Below are 25595 nucleotides of genomic sequence, written 5' to 3' on the forward strand. Positions count from 1 at the left end.
CTTTCAGATTCTGTTTGACCAGATCCAAAGATCAATTAAAACACAGCTTCAGACTTTCGTTAAAGAGTAAGTTAATTTGTACTTGTAATGGGAAAATTATACATCAAATGGAATTTTAAAAATCTGATTTGAGTGGGTAAGTGAAACATCCTTCTTGTAAATTGCCACCCATAAATTGAGAAGTGTATATTAAGGCTTTGTCAAAAATCACCCCGAGTCACTGAGGCTTTAGATGCAGCTGCAGAAATGTTGCAATAGGATGAATTACTGATCTAATTACATATTGTAATTGTCTAAGCTTGGGGGACAAAGCTTTTCCCCAGCAGGCATTAGATGTGTTCAGTTACATTTCAATTTTGTCCTTTCCCTGGAAAAGAAAGACAAGAAGCTTCTGTCATAATTGTGCATTTCCATTTGACCCAAGCATGTGTTGAAGAATCTAAAATTTGAAATGGACACCAGCTATAGCAGTCCCAAGCTTGGTCTGTCTGATGTAGCTTTAAACTCTTTTTCATGCTTTGGAATTAATTTGTCATCCATATTTCCTTTTTCCATAGAGATATTAGGAAATTTAAAGATGCAAAGAAACAATTTGAAAAAGTGAGTGAAGAAAAGGAGAATGCCCTGGTGAAAAATGCCCAAGTTCAAAGGAATAAGCAGCACGAGGTAGAGGAAGCCACCAACATTTTGACTGCAACTCGGAAGTGTTTTCGACACATAGCTCTGGATTATGTTCTTCAGGTAAGGACAGCAGTGAGAGCTTTTCAAAACCATTTGTTACATAAGGTTAGAGACATGTCCTTTACAATGTTAGAAGTTCTTTGTGTAAGATTCTTGGAAGCTGTGGAGATTCGGGGAAAAAGGAAGAATTTTATCTGCAAATAATTTCTTTTTTAATAAAATCTGAGGAAAATTAATTGATGCATTCCTATTGCTTTAATGCTCTGGTATTCAGTGCCCTTGCTGCAGTGACACAGTTTAATTTTCAAGTTGAACATTAATTATGAACAAACCCCAGTATTTGCCTGATACTTAGCTAAATGTTTCATGAGTTAGATATACTGCAGTTTCTTATATAGATAAAGTAAAACCTGTAATCTAGCCTAGGAAATGCAAATTACCTGAATAATTCTGATACAGGACTTTGGGTATTTCTGCAATTTTATCTGTAAGCTTTGGGTTGTATTCAGTTTGTCTAGATGCCTCAGAGCTTGGGATTGTGCTGTAAGGGGAGTCAAGAACTTAATTATTCTTTATCTTTTTAGTGAAAATCTCCCATATGGTGTTGAGAGGTGTTCTTTGTCAAGCTGCTTTGAATTCTGAAATACAGTAGTAAATTTTCTTTTGATACTTAAAATTCATCTGCTTCATACTTATCCACAACTACAGCAAAACAGGATTATTGCAACTCAGATGGTGTGAAGGCTGGGGGGCTCCCAAATGAGTCTGAGCTTCTCCTATGATCAAAAACAGAACAGCTGTTTACAATTAAGCTGGTTTTATATTAGACATTATCATCTTGATTTGTGACAGTCCAGTCAGTTATTTAAAGCTTAATTAACTTCTCTATAAATTGCATTATGAGTTGTAAAATGAAGTGGAGCCTATCAGCCTGGGCATGTTCACAGACATGGTGGTCAGTGGCCAATTCTGAACTCCAGCTTTTTAAACACTAAGGTCATTTTGATGTTTAAAAAGTGGTGTGAATTATTCCCCACAGGATTATTTGTACTGCACTAGATGGTGGGGGCAGCTGGCAGCCACTACTGTAGTAGGCCAGTTCCTTGTGTGTGCTTTGAACTGCAGGCTGTTTGCCTCCTGGAATTTGTATGTTCAAAGCATGAGCAGTTCCTGGGATACAGATGCATTTAGAGTAACTGGGAACAGTTTCAGCATCTCTCAACGTGGACAAAAATCAATGCAGCTTTAGGAATTGTGTCTGCTTGAGTGATTCTTCTGGGAAAATGGCTTCACAACTATGGTTTCTTTGTAGCTAGATTTGCTCTAAAGTGTAATTCAAAACCTTTGCTTTCCTTTTATTTTTCTTTGCCTCACAGGCTGAGGGTTTATTCTATACAAGCAAATCTCAATTATTTTTGCTGCAGAAAGTTTTCCAAAATAATGACCACTTAAGTATAGAAGTAGAATCTGGTTTTGATTATAGCTGCAGCAAGTTTGTTTATTTTGCTGAAATTCTAAACTGACATAGATGTGTTAAATTACAAAATCATGCCTGTTTCTGCTAAGTGGGTCTTTTAAAGTAAAATCTGTAGTTTGGATGGCAACCTTTTAAGATTAGATAAAGAAGATAGGGGAACTAGGTGAATGTGGAAAATTTGTCATTTTTTTCTGTATAATGTGGAATTCCCTAAGTTCTAGGGCAACACCTTTAATCAGTGACTTCAGCTAGCTTAAAAGCCCAGGTATACACAGAAAGTTACTTAGTGAAACTATTACATTCTTGCTTGCCTGGGACTATTTTTGGGATACTTAAATAGTGTGAGTCTGAGAGGAAAAGGAACCCTGCTCCCATCCTTCACTCTGCCCTGGCAGCAGTACAACTTCTGCCAGGAGTTGTTGGGCTGGCTTGGCTCATCTGCTTGAAACATCTTGAATTCAATCTCTTGAAAATGAAAACCAATTTTCCTTGAAAGTTGTATTATATTACTTCTAGCAAGCAAGTGGTGTCCTGTACTTTCCCTGCTGATAAAAGAAAATTGTAACTATCACTGTGAAGCTCAAGCTTTGCAAGTGTTCTCTGATTGCATCACTGATGTCATGACAGAACTAGAGTGCATCTTCTTTTAAAAGTATTTTGGGAAGTCTGATATTGAGCTGTCTTCTTCCAATGTTTTAAGATTGGATGTGATTATTTGGGGAAAATTGAAAATAAAATAAGTTTAGAATAAAAGAAATTGCTTGTTTGTTCTTTTCTCCTAGATCAATGTTCTTCAATCTAAAAGGAGAGCAGAAATCTTAAAATCGGTAAGATATACTTTATCCTCTGTAATTAAAAATATGACCACAAAGCAGTATGTTAAAAATTAAGTCCTTTTATTGATCAAAATGTTATCAATACATTTGGCAGCTTGATGACTGCCAATTTGGCCTTTACTGTAGCTGGGCATACATGTTTAACTATTTTTGATAATCCTTCTGGTTCAGATTTGAACACTTGTCAGTTTTCACTACTCTTGATCCTTTGGTATGTGTTCCATGGTTAAAATCACTTTGCTGAGAATTCTGCTGTTTAGGTCTGATGTATTACTTTGTAAACAGTAAGTGCTACTTATAAGATGAATTCTGTTATTTCTAAGAACAGGGCAAATTTTAGTATGAATAGTATGGTATCTACTAAATTAATATAAAGCTATACCTGCATGCCAGTTTGCTTCACATTGAATTCCCTTTTCTACTTCACATTATCTCTGTTAAAAGTTTATTGAGATGGAGAGTGACAAATTAAACAGTGCTGTTCTTTCACATGTCTGAAGTTGCTCTCCCATAATTTTTTCAATTCCTTGAAAAGCAGAAACTTTACTTGGGTTGGTTTATAACTGCCTGCTATTCTGCTCTGCACATTCCCAACTTGTTTGCTATTTTAAGGCCAGTCAGTCTTTTCAGCTATGTTATAAAGCTTATGGGTTTGAATCATTAGTAAAATATTCTATAGCCCCTCTGTACCTTACATGTCCCAGTTAAAGAGAGATAACAAAACTTTCAGGTGACATGAATTAGAAGTAGTTTTCTGCCATTAAGTAGATTTCTTTTGTTTTGTTCATGGAGCTAATGCTATCAACTGATTTCTGAAATTTTTGGCTTGGTTTTGTTCTTGCTTTACTTTGCATCTTTATTTGACAATGTTGGAAGCTCTATGACTTATTGATGTAAAACTATCAGGACACGAGAGGAGAAATTAAAACTGAAATTGTAGGTTATGTGAATTAAGTGACATATTTATGTGATATGTGATACCATATTTAAGAGAATATTTACTTTGTTCCTTCTAGATGTTATCGTTTATGTATGCACATCTGGCTTTTTTCCATCAAGGCTATGATCTGTTTAGTGAACTTGAGCCCTACATGAAAGAGCTTGGTGCACAGGTAACAAATGATTTTAAAAATGCGTAACTATATGCTGAAATGAAAGAAATCTTGATATATGCCTGCATATCAGGTACTTCATAGATTTATTCAACAAAAAGGGAGTTGTAGTATGATACAGGCAAAACATTAAAAATATGCTGTAATGAAAGGAATGAAAATAGTTAAAAACTCAAAGTTGTCTGTTTACTAAAATTAATACTACCTATAGGATTTACATACTAAGCATAGCCATGTACTGCTCTGTGAGGTACATTGTGATATTCAGGATACTGGCTTATTTGCATTTCACAATTTTTGTATATGACCCATGTTTATAAATATATCTAATAATAAAAAGTAGATTAGGCTGATTTTCCTTCTACTCATATACTTTATTTACTGTATAAATTATGCAGTCTGTATAATTAAATTTTTATGTGTGTAAATATAACTTTGATGTTAGCAACTTAGACCATAAAATGGAAGCATGATTTTAATAAGTAGTGCAAAATTCAGTTCCTGCATGGAATCCTTCTTACCCAGTTTTGTTGTTTAAGGACAGAAAATTGACACTTCTGGGTTTTCACTCAGGGACTCATGAAAAGCTGAGACAGACCACTGCCAACTGCACACAGGAGACATGGAAGATGGTTTTGCAAATAGATTGGAACATACACTGTTGAAATGTAGATTTGTCTGTGATGCAGGAAGAAGACTAAGCATTGTCTTGACTTGCTTTTCAGTGCAAGTTATATGAGCACTTTTTATTTGCCTCTACCTGAGGACTTGCAACAAGTACTCTGATACAAACCCCTCTATTGCCACTTCCCAAACAGATCTACAAAGGAGCTAACCAAATTTTTAAGTGTCTGTCCAGGTAAAAAAGCAAATAAAAAGCAAACTTTTACGTTCATCTTGAGTAGATGCGTCATTGAATGTCATTCATTGAGTGCCACTGAATGAATAAGAGATTAAATTGTTCTGAGCTGTGCAGTGGAGCAGATTGGGAGCTGTAGAAAATAACTCCAACAACCCAATGGTTGAATAGTTATTTTTCTGCTAGACTAGGCCCCAGTTGGGTCTTAATTATGTGTAGAGACATGTCAGGTCTTGGTGTAATAGGGGCACCTGAACAGTTCAGGTAGATGTTACTCTTCCATAGTTTGCCCTTTATTCTTCAACACCCTTCTGGTTGGGCTGTAAGTGTGGAACTGTAGTGTCTGGCTGTGTAACTCATGTCCTGTACTGCTGTGGAAGAGGAGATAGGGAAAGGAGACACAAACTGTGGAGTTAATAGTGGGTTATGCCATCAGCCAGGCTTCAATGTTTCCATTTCATTGACGTGATTGGAGCAAGAAAACACAAGGTTATTTTTGAATGTCTGGTCATGCTTTTGCTTGATCTGGTAAGGAGCACTGTGTAGCATTTTGGTGCTGGTATCATAGCAACTGAAGGAGTTAAATTTAGAAAATCCATCGCTAAGAATGTTTTAAATATATTGCAGTTGGAGCAAGATGGACTGAAGACCCTAAAGTTGTACAACTCACGCAATTGTTCTTTTGTAGCAGACCTTGGCATTTATGTAAGGGATATTTTTCATGACAGAAGCAGATTTGTAAATAACTGTTGAAAGTTTTAACAGTTGATGGCTTTGCAGCTTTTACTGGTTGAAGCTTCTGCCTTTAACAAAGTATGTTGTGACATAATGGGGATTTGCTGGATTTTTGTGAAAATGGTGTTAGATTCCTTCTGTTGGTGAGTGAGTTTTCATTCCTAGGTGAATTTTGTGTATGATCTTAATTACAAGGGTTAACAGCATCTGAAGTAATAAAATTGATCTTAAATAGTATAGTTATCGTTTTGAATTATTTTTGTCTGTATTTTCAAAATAACTGTTTCATTGTGATGGAATAGGATTAAGCAATTTTGCTTTCTGGTTAATTCAGGTCAGGGTAGGATGCCTTGGGAATCAGATCATTGTATGGTAATCTTTAATAGTGTGTAAGCATAATAGGAGCTTTTGCATGGAAACTATGGTTTTTGGTTCTTTTCATATGAAATGTGGTATTAGCTTAAAAAGAAAACATTTGAATTTTCATTGAAATGACTACTCAAAAAGCTAAGTATTTTAGTCTGACTTAATTCTCCTCAGAATGCCAGTTAGAGCATTATTTTTGTAAAAATACATTTACCAGTAAATGCAGTAGTTTGAAAAACCTAATTTTCTGAAAATTATTCAGTAATACTATAATGACTGGGATTTTGATAGTTTAGTTGTGATTTGCTACAGCTTTTGATAGTTATATGCTGTTGGTCTCTTCTAAGACAATTGATGTGCTGCTCACCTGAGTGAAAAGGAAGAAACTCTGATTTGAGCTTGAAAACAGGAATGGTGCAATGCTGTCTTCATAGCAAAAAAAGTAACTGGTGGAATGAGCTGCTGTTAAGAGTTTTGTTTTGGCTGTGGTAAATGTGCCCTCAAACGTTTGTATTCAGGGTAAATTACAGCTGATTGCCCTACCCTGAGTGACTGCCTTCTGTTTCATCTAATGGGGTAGAAAGAATTTCTTGAGGGCCATGTGCAGATTCCTGAATCTGAAGTTTTAGCAAGAAACTAAAATTCTGGATTCCTATAAAATTTTGAACAACACTTGAGCCAGTTCTCATCTTTATCACAGGAGAAAGGGTTTCTCAAGGGTTGTTGATGCAAAACAGTCTGTGAGCCCAGTCTGTTTTAGAGGCTCGTGTTATTTTTAAGTGCTAAAGTTACATAGATCTGGCATTTGGACACTTCAGCCTTCAATGTGTTCCTGTTCACAAATATCTATAAAGATGTGCAAGTGCTGATATGGCCTTTTGAGCCAGAGGGGAAGACAGGGAGAGAAGAGTTAAGGAAAGTAAGAGAACAGAATTGGATCCAGATGTTTCAGCTTTCTGATGGCTCCATAATTGTTGGAGAATGTCTAGCACAAGGGTGTAAGGGCCTGTTATTGTCCCTTTTCTGTTATTTATACCATGTCAGGCAGGGCAAGTAAAAGACTGGGGAGCCAGCCAGAGTTGGCAGGGCCTGCCACTTGTGGTTCTGAGAGCGGGTGGAGGGGATGCTGTCTGTGGGTGGATCAGAGGCTCTGTCAGTCAGTGTGCCCTGTGCCAGTGAGTGCCCAGCTGGGAGCTGCTGCTCCTGCTGTTCTGGCTGTGGGCCTGCAGCAGAGGCAGCCCTGTCCCACAGACAGGGAGAGCCACGGGCTGAGCCCTGCACACGGTGCTGCGTCTGCACCGCCGGGCATGGCGCGCTCCGGGCATGGCGCACTCTGGCCACAGCCTTGTGTTACAGGCTCTAAGTACCAAACCAGCTGGGCTTTCAGGCAACATCTGCTTCCCCACTGCAGTTCTAACTTAAACATGAAGGCCTGGATCAAACAAACAAACAAACAAAAAAACCAAGAGAATCAAAACTGTAAAACAAACACAACCAAAACAAGCAACTCACCACAGAAGAAAACCCCAATCAAACTTTCTCTTACAGGGTATCTTAAATTTCCTCCTTTTTCTTTTTTTGTGGTTGTAAAAGGAAATTTTTTGGCTAGTGTCCTTTTTATCATCAGAGACTTTGTAAGGATACTAACTTAAATATTCTCTGTTATGTTCAAAACCATATTTTAATTTTCAAAGTTAATTTGTCTCTACCTAAGATCTCAAGCAATCTTTTTCAAGTACTGCTGGTCAGCTGATCAAAACTATTGACACAAAATCCTGGTTGAGACGGTTCTCTCACTTTGTGGAGGGAAAAATCCATAGCATTTGCTCCTTCTAGTTTTTGCTGCTCCTGCCAGTGCTGCTGCATAGGCCAGCAAGAGCAGCTAAAGCATGAGTCATCCTCCTGGGAGACTGAGCACCAATGCGGTACAGAGGCGCATATGCTTGGCACCATGCTGTTCTTTGAGACAGTTCTTCTAGTGCTCACAAGAAATGTACACCTTGGTAGAGGTTAATTCAGGGTGGCAGAGCAGTGCTTTAAACGAGGCTTCAGTGGTTATTCAAGGTAAACAATTTGTGACAAAGAAGTAATTATGCTATGCAAATAAAATAAAAGTCTTGCAATGTCTAGACATAATGTGGTAGTTCTTTTTTTTTTTTTTTTGTCAGCATTGTGAAATCTACTGAGCCAAATTTCTTATGATAATTGAAAGATCCAATTTTGTGTTTCTCTTTACAGCTGGATCAGTTGGCTGTAGATGCTGCGAAGGAGAAGAGAGATATGGAGCAAAAGCACTCCACTATTCAACAAAAGGTACTTGACAGAATGTAAAAGGCAGGCTGCACACACTTTTTTTTTTATCTGTAGCATCTCTCCCCAGCATCTCTGCATCAGAACTGCAAGGGATGGTATTTTTAGTGCAGAGAGACAGACTGACATGTCATTAAGTGTAAGGTTGGATTGCAGATACTAATTTTGTGTTACTGAACAAAATATTATGCTTAGTTTTTACTGAAACATAAATAGAACAGTAGAATTTATTTGAATGCTGGGATTCTAGCATTTCAAATATTTCAGTAGAACTCATTTCAGTATTCAGTAGAACTCCTAATTTCTATTACCTCTTGAATTTAATAAGTTGTACAGGTTTTTGTGTTTCCATGCTGTGTGTACAAGAGGTGTATGTGCTGCACAGCCCTACAGCAATAAGTTTCACTTCGGACTGTGCCAAATCCAAGTGCAGCATTTGGAGCTTGTGTGGCAGCTGCTGTTGCATATGAAGAACAAAAGTAAACTTTTGTACAGAGTATCTAATGTACTGGTTCAACTGTGCAAGATATGAAATTGAGAACTTTTAATTGGTGTTTTGAGAGAGATTTGTGCAATAATTCTTTTTACTTCTTGAGAAAAATTTAGGTAATTCATGTTGGGGGAATGACTTCTGTTGTTTGGATGTTTCAGAAGATCTAGATCAGTATTGGTTTTGCAGGCATAATGCTAGAAGTTAAAAATATTTCCACTGAACTCTCTGGTAGTAAGCTACAGGCACTTTTGAAAGGGGTTAGATACCAGTTTAAAGGTAATGCTACACTTCTTACTCTCATTCAAATATGTTCTGGTTTTGTTCAGGTGGCATAAATTTTAAAAAATCCCACTCAATAGAAATGAAATCTGATAACTAAATAAATTCAGGAATGAAAACATTCTGAGATTATAAATTGGGTAACCTTAGTAGGAGCCAAAATTAATGCTCATGGGAGAAGATAACATCTTTGGTTGCTGTAAACATTTTTATTGGTGCATCCTGTCATCCCTTTAGGAGTTGGTGGGAAGCATTAGGATTGCTGTGAAATTGAGCAGATGTGATGATGAGGGCAGAGCTGGCATGCTGTGCTTGGAGTCAGGAGAGAACTGCAGGCAAGGAGGGGGAAGAAAGGGGGAAAATGGGAAAGATGGAACTGGAGAATTAATGTTGAAGGTCAAATTTTAAGTTTTTTGGGCTTAAAGGCTCAGTTTCAGGAATGAACAGTAATTGAGAGGTTCTGTGTTAAGAGAACAGTGGTGCTTGCTGAAGATGTAAGTTATGGGCAGTTATCTTTTAATTAGCCATAGAAATAATAACTAGTTACCATGAGTTATGGTCACTGCTGTTGCCAATGGTGTTTACAGTCTTTGTTTTTTCTTCAAATGCTGCTTAAGGCTGCTTTACAGGTAAACTATTTCTACTAGTTTCAATTATGACTGAAACTTTTAAGCTTCATGAAACTTGATAAGCCATATCTGTGTGTAATATAAATATTCTTGATTTCTAGTGGGAGTGACAAGCACAATAATGTTACTTTTATTGTTGCTTACTTTACTTGATAATTTAATGCTGGCTCTAAAATATAATCAGGGCAGTTAGAATGTACTGTATGTTGTCCTCTTAAGTTCTGTGTTTTGAGTTGTGTTGTCTCCTGTCCTTATCAGTGAAGTCACTGTCACATTTTGTGCTGCTAGTGCTTAGATTGTGCTTTATTGGAGATTCCTCTTACAGCTTGTCCAATCATTTTCTTATTTCCTTATTCAAATCACGTTGTCTGTTTTTGTCTCATCCTACTTGCTTTTCCCAACCTTCACACTAAGTTAGCTTCCAGCTCATCAGGATTTCAGAACTGCTTTAGACTCTGGATCTTTTTATCACTACTTGTCATCTGGTCACCCTGTCCCAGATGGCAACTTTATTCCCCATTCTCTCCTCATGTCTTGTCATGTTGTTTTCCACTATGTTCCCAAATCTTCCAGTGCCAAATCCTTCCATGTTTTTTAACAACTGAAACTTCTGAAGCTTATTGTGTTGAATATTCCATGAGGTATATATGTATTTAATATACTGAAGTTCTAATCTAATGCTTCAGAATGATGCCTTTCCTTCATTGTGTGGATAAAGAGCAGTTCCTTTTCTGAAATGTATAGGTAAGTGCATACGTGCACACACCTACCCACCTACTACCTGTGTTTGCATATATGTGCATATGCATGCAGAACAATTGCACTAATTAAATAACCCATCTCACTTTCCTGTATAATCATTGTCCTTAATTAGACTGTTGATGGAGAGGCTATTAAAAGTGTCATGGAAGGGCTTGGTCACCAATACAGTGTGATTTCTTTTTTAGCAGAGCTGATAATCTGATTTACTTTCTTAAATTGCGTATAAGTTTTGTGGTCTATTTACTCAGCAAATATGCAGGAAACATTTTTCTTAACTTTATTTTTTTCAGTGTAAGAAAATATTTTTTCTGTATTAAACTGGAGCAACACATGCTGTGAATTAATCTAGAAATTTCATGATCATTCTGGGAAATTTTTGTAATATATTATTATAAGTAAAGATTAATATTAAAAGAATGATGTCACAATGTCAATACATTAGACATGACTCTTGTTTTCTGAGCAGTTTGCAGCCCATTGCTGTCGCAACACATTTAATTAAGAAATATTTTAAAAATCAGTTGCACCTGCAAACAGCTTCATGGCTTTTTGGTGTTGTGTCAGACCTAATATTTTGTTCTAAAATGAATATGATACAGGAAAAGTATTTGCATTGAACTTCAAATAGGTTTTTTTGTATTCAAATCCCTTTTCCATTAAAGTAAAAATCTGCTTCCAAAGAAGTGCTCAGGAAACAGCTGGAGTGAGAATGATTTGAAAATTAACATATTGAGTAAACAAGGTGATAGGAAACCAGCTGCTACTACAATAACAAAGCAGGCATAAGCCAGAGCTGCTGGTGAGAAGTTGTGCAGACTAACTCCTGTCTCCAAAACCAGAGACGTGCTTGTATTTCAAGTGACTTGTTTGCTCAATGGCACTCTCACATTCTCCCACTCTGTCTTGGGCTGCAAACCTTGTTACTTGTGGTGTCTGTTGTTTTAAACCCTTCCTCGAGGGACTTTCAGCTTAAGTGTGACAAACATCTCTTGCAATGGAAAGGGAATGGGAGCAGCCTTCTAAATGGGGGGCTTGCACAATTAGTGTCTCCTGCTTAGTATATGCTGGCCTAATTTTTCAGGTTAGTGTTTTCTTTAGTACTTATGCTCTCCCAATTACTGCCTTCTTAAAAAACTTTAAAAATGTTGATTCTCTAAAGTAAAAAATAATTTGGGTTACACATGAAATATTAAAATATAGTTCCTAAGATTTACTGGTAGAATGGTTTGATTAGCTTTCATGGCCTGATTGCAATTTTGAAAGTAAATCAAAAGCTCTGCTACAGAAAAGCAATGGGGGGTTTTGTTTTGGGAACAAGAAAATCATACACAGAGAAACAGAAAACATGCTCTGAAATGAATCAAGGATGTGTGATGAATTGATACGTTCATACGAAAATGCATTCACTGAAACACTGTCAAGAATATTAAGTGCTCTGTGACACACCACATTAGTATTATTTCTGGAGATGAAAGTTGTTTTTCCATTGCCAGCTGGTTTGCTGTACCCCATGGACATTTAAAGAAAAAGGGTGGAAAAAAGGCATGAAAGCATGCTGTGTGCTTCACTTATATAACCCACTTCTACATGTTTCTCTTCCAGTAGCAGCCAACCGTGAAAAATCAGTGTCAGAATAGAAGCCATAGATGTTTATTCTTTCAAAACTGAATGAATTGTGTGATGTAGCACTTCAGTGAAAATTACATAATACTGGCTAAATTTTCTTAGTTCTGGTTAGGTGAAATCTACTTTAGTCCTGACACCTAATTAGTTTAATTATGTTTAAAATGAAGGCTTTATCAGTTGTGTGCCTGCTGGCAGAATACACAATTCTGAATCACATACAGTGACTGAGTTTATTAACATGTGATTCTCTTATGCAGGACACTGGAAAGATATGGGTGGATTTTTCTCCACCCCAGATTATTTTTCATGATTCATTAAACTTTTCCATGCACCAAGATAAAAATAAACTATAATGTGACTGCTTTGCTCCTATTTTTTTAATTGTAGAATAGCAGAGACTAAGATCAGAACACAGCTGATTTCGGGGTTTTTTTCAACTTTTATCCATGGAATTGAAATGGGGCATTTTTTTTCGGATTGTTTTTCCTAGTCACAACTTTATCAATGAAGTTTTATGGATAAAGCACATGGAAGCCTTATTCCCTCCCCCTTCCAGCTGATAGTCTGCCATGTTCAGTTAAGGAGATATTTGACATTTGCCTCTGTACTCTTAATGTCTTCTTCTGCTCTGTAAAAGTGGAATTCAATCAGGGAAGTAATTAAAAATGACACTAAATGCATTTCATGAGAAGGCTCAGTATTTTAGATAATTCTAAGTTAGAGTGTGGCATGGTAAATGATCCATATACACCTTCAAAGCACAGATCTGGAGTCATTGGAAAAGACAGCTGCATTTTCTGCAGCAGTTCTCCAGACACAAAGGAAAATGTGATTACATAGTAGGTTGGACAAAAAAGACTGGGGAAATGTATGTTGTCTTCAACTAGACAAGGAGCTGCAGGCATCACTGAGGCAGGAAGATGCAAATTTTTAGCAGATTTCATTATGTTTGGGAGCTGGTAAGTTAGAGTAATTTATCAGTTTTTGAGGAATGTAGGGAATGTGACATCAGCATGTCTGAGTTTGTGCATAGTGGTTTTATCTTTTTATTTTGAGAGTTTCCATGAAGTCTTTTATGTTCAGCATGTTCTGATCTGGAAAACAGGCAGAAAATCAAAGTTATTAGTTGCTGAATAATAAATTAAAAAATCTGATTTTGTTTTGGTGAAGAGTTCTTTTATAACTAGTATGTTTATTCAGATCAGTGTATGGTAGTTTCATTTTCTTTCAGAACTCTTGCATTGATCATCTGTCAATTCAATAATAAAAATCAGATTTAACATTTCAACATTAGGTAATCTGTCCAGATTAGTAATAGATGAAAACAGTGAATAATTTTAAGGAATTTGTGCTGTTCTGAGTGGGGAGCTTAGAAGGGCCCATTTCAATATCTGTAACCATTTCACTATCATGTGTAATTAACCTTGGATTGGACCAAACCATCTGCATGTACAAGAGTAAACATCATGTGTAGCACGAAAGTTGTTTGCATCCTGGGCTATTACCTGGGGATAATGACCATGTTGGTGTTGAAGCTACTTTTTTTTATATATATATATATATTTCTTGCTCTTTTCCTTTATGCATAGACAAATTCCTAAGAAGCAAAGTACAAAGCAGAGACTTTCAGATAGACTTTACACAAAGCTGATGTTTGCAATTTACAAAAAGTATTCAGGAAAGTCATAATACAAAATGTTCTGTCTTCAGTATTTAACTTGTTTGGTTTTTTTCTTCTGAAATTTAATTTTCAGTAATGTGTCTCTTACACCCATGTTAAGGGGAAGAAGGTGTATGTTGCTAGTCTACCTTAAAGATATATATTTCAATAACAGTGAAATAAAATTACAGCATGTATATTATTTTCATTGCTGGACAAAGTTGTGAAAAATGATGTCATTCCATGTGTGCTTTTTCATGCACCCTTAGTAGATGTTATCCTCCCACTCTCTGAATATCTGAGCTCTACCTCCCTGGGAAGAGCCCATGCTGTTCTCAATGAGATGTGAAAGCAAATGATCATCACATGTGTTATTACTTAGTCTAACTTACATTTGCTAAAGATGAGATAATAAGATAAGCAGTCAGCTTTTCTAAAGCCCAGAAAGCTGCTATTAATTGTTATTAGCTGGGTTTAGTTGTTATTAGGTTGATGGAAATGCATATTCTCTTGTCCTACTTGTAATTTTGTAATCTTATCCAAGATCATAAAGAAAAAATTACTGCTAAGGTTTGTCATCAGGGCGATCACCATGAATGGTTTTCTCTAGAGTTAACTGATAGCATCATCTTTATTTGATTACTTGTCTTCAAAGTTCCTATGCAGCTCAGCTGTCAACATGACAGAGCTGAAGAAAATGCTGAAGCACAACTGAGTTTGTACATATCTGCAACAGGCTGCAACTGTTTCTCAGTTTTGACTCCTAACTTTCATGGCTTCTTTTCCTCTGCTTTTCTATCCCCTTTCTTGGGAATATATGAGAGACCATTTGAGCAGACAGTTGAAGCATCAGATGCTCTGTCAGCAATGTTTGCCCTCTATTTGGCTGTAGAGGTCACCAATACCTGAACAAGAAATTCCCCTTGTTGCAGGTAAAGTAAAAATCTTCAGCTTCTCATTGCTTAAAATTGCTTTTTTTTAAAAAAGCCATCAGGGGCTGAGAGTCATGGTTTGACTAATAAGTGTTGCAAGCAAAACCTTATTCCCATGTATTTACTCTTTGTCAACAGTGCTGCTTATATTTGAAGTTTCATTTGAACTGCAGTGTGTTTTTCTTGTTCCTTTGTACTAGGATTATTCCAGTGATGATACTAAACTAGAATACAATGTAGATGCAGCCAATGGCATTGTTATGGAAGGTTATTTATTCAAGAGAGCCAGCAATGCCTTCAAGACTTGGAACAGGTAATTATTCAGAACCTCTATTTGCTGCTAATAAAAATACTGCTTTTTAACCTGAATTCTCATCTGATTCATAATCTCTGTAACTTGAGTCCATAGTTTTGACAGAACCTTGGGGTGACTGTTAATTAACTTAGAGATGATACTTCACAGCCATTTTTCCTGGTGTTTTGCAAACCTTTCCCTTGTGAGAGCTTGTGCTAGGAAAGTGTTAGAAGACAGAGTAAAACAGAAGTTGTATAGCCACTGGAAGCAGAGAAACACAGTCAAAGACTCAAGTTATTTTTCCTGAACGATAAGCAATGTAGTTGTTATCCTTTAAAATTCCTCCCCTGTGCAGTGACTTTTGCTTATAAGTTTTGATGGCCCTTTTGGGAATTCAAAATACATTGTTAGTCATATATCTTTAACAATGTATATTTTACTACTATTTAAATATTTTTCTTCCTGAACAGGATTTCTTTTGCATTTCCAAGGGTGTGTGCTTTTTTCAAGGCAATATATGTGCTGGAGCATTTACAGCACAGCTGGATACAGTTCTTGAATTTTAGATGTAACTTGTTGTGATAAAGAGCTCTCTATTGTCCATGTTCTGCTATTTTTTCAGTGGTGCCTCTGTTAAACTATTTGCTGAGTTTCAAAAGACAGAATGAACATTTGAGTGGGTGGTCCCTTCCAATATTAATTATTCTGTACTTCCTTGAGCATCCCAGCACACCACCGGCTTGTAAGAAATCAGGATGGCTTCAATTAAATCCATAGACTGATGCAAGGGCCACTGGTGTCAATAAGACTGTATCTATATTAGCAAGTCATGGGTAACCAGTACAAAGGGTTTTGCTTTGGACTGATTCTGGTCTGGTCCTTTGGTCTAATTATTCATCTGTAATTGTAATGTACTTTCTGGATTAGTTTCATGCAAGCAGAATTCAGAGTTCTCCAGGACAAATCTGTGAAGCGTCAGAGGATGGTGAAGGCAGAGCACCAGGAGATGTGCATCCAAAGCACCTTCCTGGTGTGAGGTAAAATGTCAGTGTTAGCATACTGAGAAGATCTCAGTAATAGGGCAGGGATTGTCCTTTGTTGGATTCCCAAGGGCTGAAAGGTCCTTTTTGCCATTGCTGATGGTGAAACTGTCTCTGGGTTCCTCTTCTGAACAGCAGGAAGGCCTTGCTCTGCAAGGGAGGTGACAGGAGGGAGCAGGGCAGCAGTCTGCTTCCACATGCTGTCATTCCTAGGCATACTGTACATGCCTCTTACCTTCAGGTGGTTAGAGAGTAGGGTTCAATTAAAACTAACTTCTGTATGTTGGCAATTTAAATAGACACAAAGTAAATAAGGAGAACTTGCAATTAAATGAAGATACACAATGACATTCCTTCAGATTAAGTTACAGGTTTGAACAAGTATAATAAAAAGCATTTCCAAGTAATAATTTAAGAGGGCAAAGATAAACAGCTCGTTAATGAGTCAGAGCTGCCTACTTTTATTACATAATTGATATTTGCTTATAGTTTTTTCTTCTGTTTATCACAGGAGCATTGAATAAAGCAAAACCTTTAACCTTTTTAGTATTACATTCTTGATAATTTATCTCACTGAGACAGACTAGTTGGATGCTTTTAGGCAAAAAATAGGATAGGATATGCTATCTATAAACAGTTCTGAAATTTAATCAATCATTTAAATTTTGTATGCCACGTGTTCACAAACCATTGCTAATTGCTATTAAACTACTTCTATCATACATAAAATATACCTTTAAGACCTTAATGAAGACAGTTTTTAATTTCTGAATCTAGTCCCCCATTTTTGCTATGTTTTAATAAAAATAAAGAAGTATTTTTGTTATTTCTGAATACATTTGTAATTGCTTGCTATACTGTGGGCACAGAAGTGGTCACTGCCTGTTTCCTGTGATGGAAAGTTTTAGTTGTGTAGTGTTACAGTTTCAGCTGTGGGGAATTGTACTGACTGAAGTTTATCATATACTAGAGATTGTAGGGTTTTTCCAGTCACTAGTTAAAGTACAAGAAAGGATTTTTTTCATTGCATTAAACTGTTTTGTGTGTAAAATTTTACAAAATATCAAAGGAGGAAACATTTAGAGCATTATGTGTTTTATTTTAGGGAATTCTGAGCTGAAGTCAAGACAGACAAGATACTTTTAGTGTTTTTACAGATTAGCAGTTTGCTCCTTTATTATATCCTCATCTTGAGGGAAGGTGGGTGGAAAATCAACCAGCTGAAACAAAACTAGAGGAATTTGCCTAGAAATACTGGAATTTCCTGCTGTTCTGAGCCAAAGGTGACAGCGCTGCTCTTCCTTGCTGACTGCTAAATGCACTCTCAGTAGTAATGTGGATTAAAATTGGAGGCTTCTCTTTTACCCTCCTTGGTCTCAGTTGCTCTTATGTTGGTTCTAGACCTTTATAAGAACTCCATCAAGAGTGAATTAAAGGCTCCAAAACCCTTCCTAATGGCCACTGTTAGCAGATACTTGCCAACATTAAAAGCATAAGAGATGAGGGTATGATAGGTTTTGTGTTTGACACAGCAGAATGATTCCAGCTGACAAGTGAGAGAAATGTGATGTTTCTCTGTGCATGTCTTGGTCAGTGAATCCATGGACCCCATAGTGGTATTACCCTGGGAAAAGTCTGGTTGCTGGGGGAGAAAAAAAAAGACTGTATAATACAGCCTTTGAAGGGGGGCAAATCTGTTGTGGTGAATGAAAATTTGTTTCCAGTCCAAACTAATGTCTTGCTAGCATAATGAAATTTCTTCCTGCAGCACCTGGCAGCTCGTGTTTCATCGTCTCAAGACTTTAATTATTTGGGCTTTTGCGTCAAGTTTCCTGTTCTTGGGACGGTTCTGTGTGACATTGGCTTTAGAAACAAATAAGTGTTTGAGCAGGCTGCAAAGTAAACCCCGAGATATTTGCAATTCAGTGTCACTGTGTTTTGAAAGAGATGGAGCTTTTGTAATCTCTTTTTGCTGTGACTAAAAGAACATAATGCACACAAGTATTTCAGATAATACAGTTCAGTGGAATCAAAATTATATCCTTGTACTGCAGAGTCTTAGAATCACAGGTATGGACATCTGTGTTTAGAATGTATGTCTGTCTGTTGGTAAATGATACACCTCGGTTGGTAAATTGTACACCAGTTTTCTTAAGGCATCAGGAGCAAGAGTCAGGTGCATTTATAATGGAGCAGTAGCTGGAAAGCTCTTTTAGTTCCCAGAAATTCAAATGAAAAATAAGTTCATATCATAAAGAAAGAATAAATGTGTGTAGGGAGAAAAGCATTTGTCAGACCACTAGTATGTTCCAAATAGGTTTTAGATTAGGAGCAATAGTTGTTTACCTTTTTAATTCTGCTGTATTTTCAGATCATGCTAATTCTTTTCTTATTTTGCTCATTTTGCATTTTTCATCCCTTTTCCTCCTTTCCCTTATGTTTTAATCCTACCCCATTTTTTCACATGACAGGAAAAAGCCAGATCACATCAGGTACCAACCAGCTTCTTTTATACCTTCCCAATGTTTCCTTGGCACGCAAAAAGCTCTTCATTAACCCTGCATTTAATTTGATTACTTGCAATGGATGTATAAGTGACTCAGTCTAAAAAAATAACAGAAGGATTCTGCCTGGGATGCCAGTATACCTGCTGCTCAATTCCTTTAAAAGATTCAGAAAGATTGAGCTGGTTTTTAGCTAAAAAAGGAATTAAAGCCAAGTTTCTGCAGTCAAACTTCTGAGCATACAAGATCAATATCTTGCTTTTTTCCAATTGAAGTTGATGAGATTTTTTTTTCTTATCAGCTGCATTGGGAATAGACATGTACTTTTAAATGTTGTGCATTATTAATTACTCTGTTTTAATTGTGTGCTGCTAGCAACTAGAGGAGAAAACTGTTTCTGAGAATTATAAATCACAATTCATTGTTTTATGTAAAACTCAAATTTGATATATTTTTTTAGTATTACTCTCAGTTCTCAGAAATTAGGATTTTTTCTAAAGATTTTTCATTGTTTCCTATTTAATAAATACAGTTTTGAATTGTGTAGGTGTACATGATGGAAAACATTCAGTTTTTAAACAGGAACAACTGTATTTAACCACTACAAAATGAGACAGTGTAAACTACTTTAATATTCCAAAGAACGTTCTCTCCTTCACCATGCTTCTCTCTTGCTTTTGACAGAATAACACATTTAAGGAAACTTTGGTAATAATCAGTACTTATTGCACACATGATGCCTGAAGATTTTAAATTATTCTTAGAACCTGATAGATGTGGGTTACCTTTAGCAGCACCTTCAGCACAGAGGTTGTACCTCAGAAGTTCCTGGTTGATGCTGGTGTAGACCCCCAGCAGTCTGTTTGATACAGTGAAGTGAAGAGTTTGTTGATGGTATTTGGTTAATGAGGAATAACTCCAAGTTCTTGGCCTGAATAAAACTGCTGTGGTGCTGACACCTTGGAGGGCAGTCTGACACTTTCATCTTGTTAGAAAAAAATTAAAATGTATTAACTCTGACATCTACTTACAAGTTATCCAAAATTGTGAATTGTTGATCTCATTCAGTAAAAATTTATTTTAGAAAAGCACCAAAACCTGCACCCTTTGTGGGTGGACTGAATTTTTTTAACAGATTTAATTTCTCTACTAGGGAAAAAAAAAGGAACTTTCAAAACTTCTAGACTAGGTTTTAAAGACGGCACAAATTTGTGTTACAATTTGTGTGTTCACTTATATCCAACTGATGAGATTAGAGCTTGTTTACTAGAGTAACTCATGAAATATTTAGCTGTAGAACAAATGAAGCATTGCATTAATGAAGTTAATTGCACTTCCTGAGGCTCTTACTAGGGATTTGCTCCATTGCTCGTGTTCTTGGGGCAAGGCTGCTTTTTTTCCCCTTTACCACTCCCTTTATCACTTAGGCACTGCTTTTCATGTTGTTCTCTTTTGTGTTATGTTCACAAAAAGCACATGAAAAATGACATGAGTTTATTTCCTTTTCAAGTCTGCATTTTTGTTGTTTCCTATATGAATATTAGCAATAACCTGCCTTATATTTGGGGCACAGTTACTGCATCTGTAAATAGATAGTAAAGATGATCCCTTTTCAATTGCAGTGACTAAAACTACTGCTGTTAATAAATTTAAAAAATCAAGAATGACAAGAGATCCTGTTGTTGCTTTTTAAATTAAATATATCTGCACAACATTTGAAAAGATTGTTAAAAGGTAGAATCTCATCTGTCTATGAAACACTAACCTTTCTAACAAATACTAGATTTTCTGTTTGGGATCTAACATTTTTTTTATATATTAATTTTTCTTAACCATCTTTGTGCACTTCTTTCCAGGAATGGCTTGTGGTGGTTGAATAAATACATGGGGCCCTCTTGTTACTAATTGTAGTAAACTGTAGCTTGATGCTCAACAGCCTGTGGAGAATAATAAGATCTGTTCCAACACAATATTTTGTGCACTGTTACCATTCAAACTAAGTGGTAGTGCAGGAAAAAGTGATGTGTGGTAAAGGTTGGGTATTGGAGATGATTGAGGAATGATGCTGTGGTAAACACAGGTTTGCATTATAAGCATTAACAAAGTATAGTGTAAATTTCACTGAATTGTCTTGTACATTCCCTTCATTTTTGTCAGTGAAAATGAAACTGTGATTATTGGTTTGCTTTTATTTTGTGCATCCCAGAAGAGCTAGAAAGGCATGGTTATGTCTACTGGGTTATTTTTTTTTTTCATTCAGTGGTCTGATAAAACATTGTTCGAGATCTCAGGGGGTTTTTTTCCCCAAAGTGTGAGTGATTTTTCCATTCTCTGAGATGTATCCTGTGTGAACAGTGAGTTTGACAAGGAAGGATACAGTTCAGAGGAGTTTTTAAGCGTTATATTATCTTTTGGATTTTACAGGATGCCTTCATTAAAGCATTCATTTGATTTATTTTATTTTTCTTCAAAGCTGAGGCTTAATTTAGGATCCTACTTAAAAGGTTTTAATTGGAATTTTTTTTTTTTTTTTTTTTTTTTTTTTTTTTTTTTTTTTTTAGTTTTTATATGCTCTGTTTTTATTTCAGACATGCCCAATGTAGATAGATATTAAACCTGCATGAGATAGCAACACCAAAGCATTTTTTGTGCTTTAGTAAGTTAGTTCTACTCCCAGAAATATTTCAGGATTAGTTTACATGGGTTTAAGTATTTATGTTATTCAAACTATCTGAATTTGTGTTATCAAACAACTACTTAAAATCATAACTTGCTGCTAAAATACAGAAGGAAATGTTCTTTAAAATGAAAGTGTTTTGTGTAATAGCTTAACTAATGTTGTCATAACATGAATGTGTTTGTTTATGACTCAAATTATTTGAACCTTGCTTTCTTTTCTGTTTTGTCTCTGCTTTTCCTTTTTTCATTATTGTCATGAAATATTTGCCAAAATTGACTGCAGTATTACTTTGCTGAATTCTTTCATGCAGTCTCTTTGTAGACTGTATGTTAGCACATGTCAATCACATAAGCACTGTAAAATCAGTTATGTTTTCTCTGGATGTCTCTTCATTTGAATAGGCGCTGGTTCTCAATACAAAATAACCAACTTGTGTACCAGAAGAAATTTAAGGTAGGAGTTGAAAACTGGCTTGGGATAGTTTGGGGTTTGGGTGATGATTTTCCTGATTGATTGGGGAAACTGCTGATGTGAAGATCCTGTGTGATTTTCAACAACTTACTGCTTTCTTCTAAATTAGCTTCTCCCTTTGTAAAATGAGACTAATAGCTACACTGACAGATTCTGAGATTCCTGTGCACTGATTGTAAGCACATACTTTATTTGCTGTGGGTTTTGTAACCTAGTTGGAGCTTTAAAAGTTGTTGGTCCCAGAAGGCTTGTGCTCACTTGCTGGCAGTCAAATATTCCATGCTGTTCTCTGAGCAGTGTTGTTTAACTGTTTCAGAACTTGCTGCTCCAGTTACTTACTGATTCACACACCCAATTCAGCAATTGGGGAAAAAAGCATGAAAGCTTGATACAAAGCAGTCAGGGCTGCTAAATACATGTATTTAGTATTAAAAATGCACAGTGGTTCAGCAGTCAGTATCTGCCTTGTTGCTGGTGGGAAGTGCAGCTGTTTTATGTTAAATCACCAAGTTCAGCTCTGCCCCAAGCCACAGAAGCCTTTTCAGTCAGGTTTTGGGCCTCTGCTCCTTTGTTTACTGTTCTAGAATCTGCTTTTGCACCAAGGAGCTGTAGCTGTTCTTCAGGTTGGGAACAAACAGAGACTGTATGGAGATGGTGGGGGAAAAAAGAAGGAGCTTATGGCAATTAATTCTTCTTCACTGCAAAAAGACTGGGATCAGAGGCTGTTCCTTGCTATCTGAGGCTGTCAAATCAAGCAGCTTCATTTCTGTGGTTGGAAAGAAAACACACAGTTGAGTTTGTTTGAGCATGTTTGGTTGGGCGTTCTGTGTTTGTGAATTCTCATTGCTCTTTTTTTTAACTGCACCTTTAAAATGGTGATAGCTCAGAATGGAATTCTTATGAATTAAATCAAATTTTCAAAACTACTGCATTTAGCTTCTGGGGTTTTTTATGTGTCACTTAAAGTACTGCTGATTTAAGTATAAGGTTTCTGATTTAATAGTGAGTTAATGACATTTCTTAGAGTATCTTTGTAGTTTGAATACTGTTATTTAAATTTAAGGTGCTGATTATTCAGTAGATTGGATTGTAGATCTCCAAATCCACTGAGTTCAAATTTTATTTTTGAAGGAAAAAATTAGTGTAACCAGGCAAATAGAATTCAATGATTAATCAGGATTGAATTATTCTCTTATTATCAACTATATTATTTTTTCTCTGTGACTCTCTTGTTGACTTTTGTCTCGTAGGATAATCCCACGGTGGTTGTTGAGGACTTGCGGCTCTGCACAGTTAAACACTGTGAAGACATAGAGAGACGATTCTGTTTTGAGGTGGTTTCTCCAACAAAGTAAGGAGAAGCAGTGCAGTATGTTTATTTAAAAATAAAAATAATTACATGTAGTTGTTTTAAAATGTAAGATTAATGTTTCTCTTGGGATAGATCAGAACAGGAAAAGTATCTGAAAAATTCTGCTCTCTGAAATTTTGGCTGAGAGTAAGTGATGCTGTGAGAAGTGTCCCTGGTATTTCGTTTACTTTTGGCATTAAAATAAACATGCATTCTTGTGCTTTTTGCATAAATGACTTGTGGTGCAGGGCTCTGCTGGGGCTTAGTAGTAGCTGATACTATCAGCTGCTTAGTAATGTAGAAAATAGGTCTCAGTTTCTCCATGTTTCTGATTGGTGCAATGAGAGAGAAGCACTTAAATAAGCTGTTGTCTCAGTCATGTTGAATTATACTTCAGAATGCAGTAATGAAACTACTAAAAATGAAACTGCTAAATGAAAAATAAAATTAATTTTCAGCTCTAGCAGTGCATTGGCTGTACTTAGGGAATTTTGGCATCCTGCCACAGCAAGGGCAGGACATGGATTCCTTGTTAGTGATTGTGAGATGTGACCATATTTAAGTTTTTGATACGAGGTCAACTTGCTTGCAGGTCTGGAGGTTATCTACACTTTCCACTCCTCCTTAGATTTCTCTTTTGAGTAGATTGCTGTCCATCCTGATGTTTGCATCCCCAGTTGTAGTTCACTATAACATGCATTTTGCTCTTGTTTGCCTGTGCTTTTTCAACCCATAAGTGTTGGTGTGCTTTTTCAACCCATAAGTGTTGGAACAGTTTTATACTTCATGACCTGTTTCTTTTACTGTTGATGAGCAAAGTAGTTCATTCTGTCATAGATCTTTAAAGTTACTCTCTTGATGTCATTGAATGAAAGTGTGTTTTCAAGGACTGATACCTGTGACTTGTGTCACAAGTGTAAAATGCATTTGAGGATATAAAAAAGAAAAATTTGGAATAAGAAAAGGAATAGGAAACTAAGCCATTGTCAGTGATTTTGGAAGAGTAATTTCTCTATCTATATTAGCATTACCTGCAAATAATTTTGAAATAAGGAATTTGCAGCTCACAAAGGGTCAGCTGCTTTGTTATCTTAAAATAAATGTGTTTATTAGATGATGCCTACTAAACTTGTGATAGCAAGAAACTTGTTCCATAAAAAGAGACCCCTGAGCAATGTGCTGTTGGATGTCAGCTGCTTGGCCACTGTCTCTGAGCACTTTGTGATTTGTCCCAGGAGCTGCATGCTGCAGGCTGACTCGGAAAAGCTGCGGCAGGCGTGGATTAAGGCTGTTCAGACCAGTATTGCCACAGCATACAGAGAAAAAGGGGATGAATCTGAGGTGAGTTTAATAATCCACCAAACAACTACCTCCCTTTAGATCCTGAAAATTTTAAATGCATAAAGCCTCTTTTAATGAGAGAGAAGAAAAGAAACAATCCATTGTTTGTCTTCCAGTGGAAAGGCAATGAAATTCTGAAGGCTGTGAATTATATCTGATATGTCTTTCATTCATCATGTTAATGTTACTATGGTCTGTATGTTTTCTTGAGATTTCGCTGTAGGTGATTAAATATCATGGGGTATTCTTATATTGAGTTTTATATGTCTTCTAAAAACCTAAACTTTTTTTTTTATTCTGTGGCTTGCCTTGGCCTTGGCAGGAGAGACTTTTCTTGGATTTTAGTGTACAGTCAGTATCTGTGGAACTTTAATTTCTTTAGTTTAGCATGTCTCTTAATTGGTTTGTTTGTGTCTTTTCTCTTTCAGAAACAGGAAAAGAAATCATCCCCTTCTACTGGGAGCCTAGAATCTGGGAGTGAGACCAAAGAGAAGCTGCTGAAAGGAGAGAGTGCTCTGCAGAGAGTGCAGTGCATTGCTGGCAATGCTGCCTGCTGTGACTGTGGTTTGGCAGATCCTCGCTGGGCCAGTATCAACCTGGGAATCACACTGTGCATCGAGTGCTCTGGGATACACAGGTTGGGGAGCTCCTCACAGCTGCATTTCATTTGTGCATTGCCTTAATTAGCAAGGGTGGTGTTTGCCTCTTCAAAGGTACATTGAAAGAAAATTAGAGACCCTTGTTTGTAAATAGAATTAACGTAACTACTTTATTTGCATAAATTAATGGTAAATCTGTCTGAGGTGAGATAAAACATGTAGTTACAGATTAATGTTTTTTCCCATGTTGTTTAGGAGCTTGGGAGTCCACTTTTCAAAAGTAAGATCTTTAACGTTGGATTCATGGGAACCTGAACTCCTAAAGGTACAGTATTTTTGAAACAGGTTTCTATTCAGTACTTAGATTGTTGTTCTAAAGCCTCTGCATCAGAAAGTCCAATGCAGGAAACACATTTGTACCCAGTGTGTCTTGCAGTTTTAAGCAGAAAATGTTTATACTTGTGTGTTGGTTTATTTTAATTCATACTTTCTTACACTCCATAGTAATTTGTGCTACAAACTTGCAATTCAGAACAGCTTACAACACCTTCAGGTTC

At 36.5% G+C, this 25595-nt stretch overlaps 1 protein-coding gene across 2 annotated transcripts in view; it reads left to right on the top strand.

Annotated features, from left to right (window-relative positions):
- The window catches only part of ACAP2 (ArfGAP with coiled-coil, ankyrin repeat and PH domains 2), a 63465-nt gene that overhangs the window by 24025 nt on the left and 13845 nt on the right, over window positions 1–25595 (top strand). For both annotated transcript variants that reach the window (XM_054283058.1, XM_054283059.1), the window contains exons 5-15: window positions 8–66; window positions 558–741; window positions 2941–2985; window positions 4011–4106; window positions 8305–8379; window positions 14958–15070; window positions 21678–21729; window positions 22998–23098; window positions 24334–24439; window positions 24868–25076; window positions 25294–25363. In XM_054283058.1, the coding sequence (XP_054139033.1) occupies window positions 8–66; window positions 558–741; window positions 2941–2985; window positions 4011–4106; window positions 8305–8379; window positions 14958–15070; window positions 21678–21729; window positions 22998–23098; window positions 24334–24439; window positions 24868–25076; window positions 25294–25363 (1110 nt within the window). The remainder of the gene's footprint in view (window positions 1–7; window positions 67–557; window positions 742–2940; window positions 2986–4010; window positions 4107–8304; window positions 8380–14957; window positions 15071–21677; window positions 21730–22997; window positions 23099–24333; window positions 24440–24867; window positions 25077–25293; window positions 25364–25595) is intronic.

The sequence above is a fragment of the Melozone crissalis genome, unplaced genomic scaffold (genome assembly GCF_028551555.1).
Source record: "Melozone crissalis strain CALT ecotype California unplaced genomic scaffold, PUWL_Pcris_2 ptg000034l_1, whole genome shotgun sequence".
Classification (NCBI taxonomy): Eukaryota; Metazoa; Chordata; class Aves; order Passeriformes; family Passerellidae; genus Melozone; species Melozone crissalis.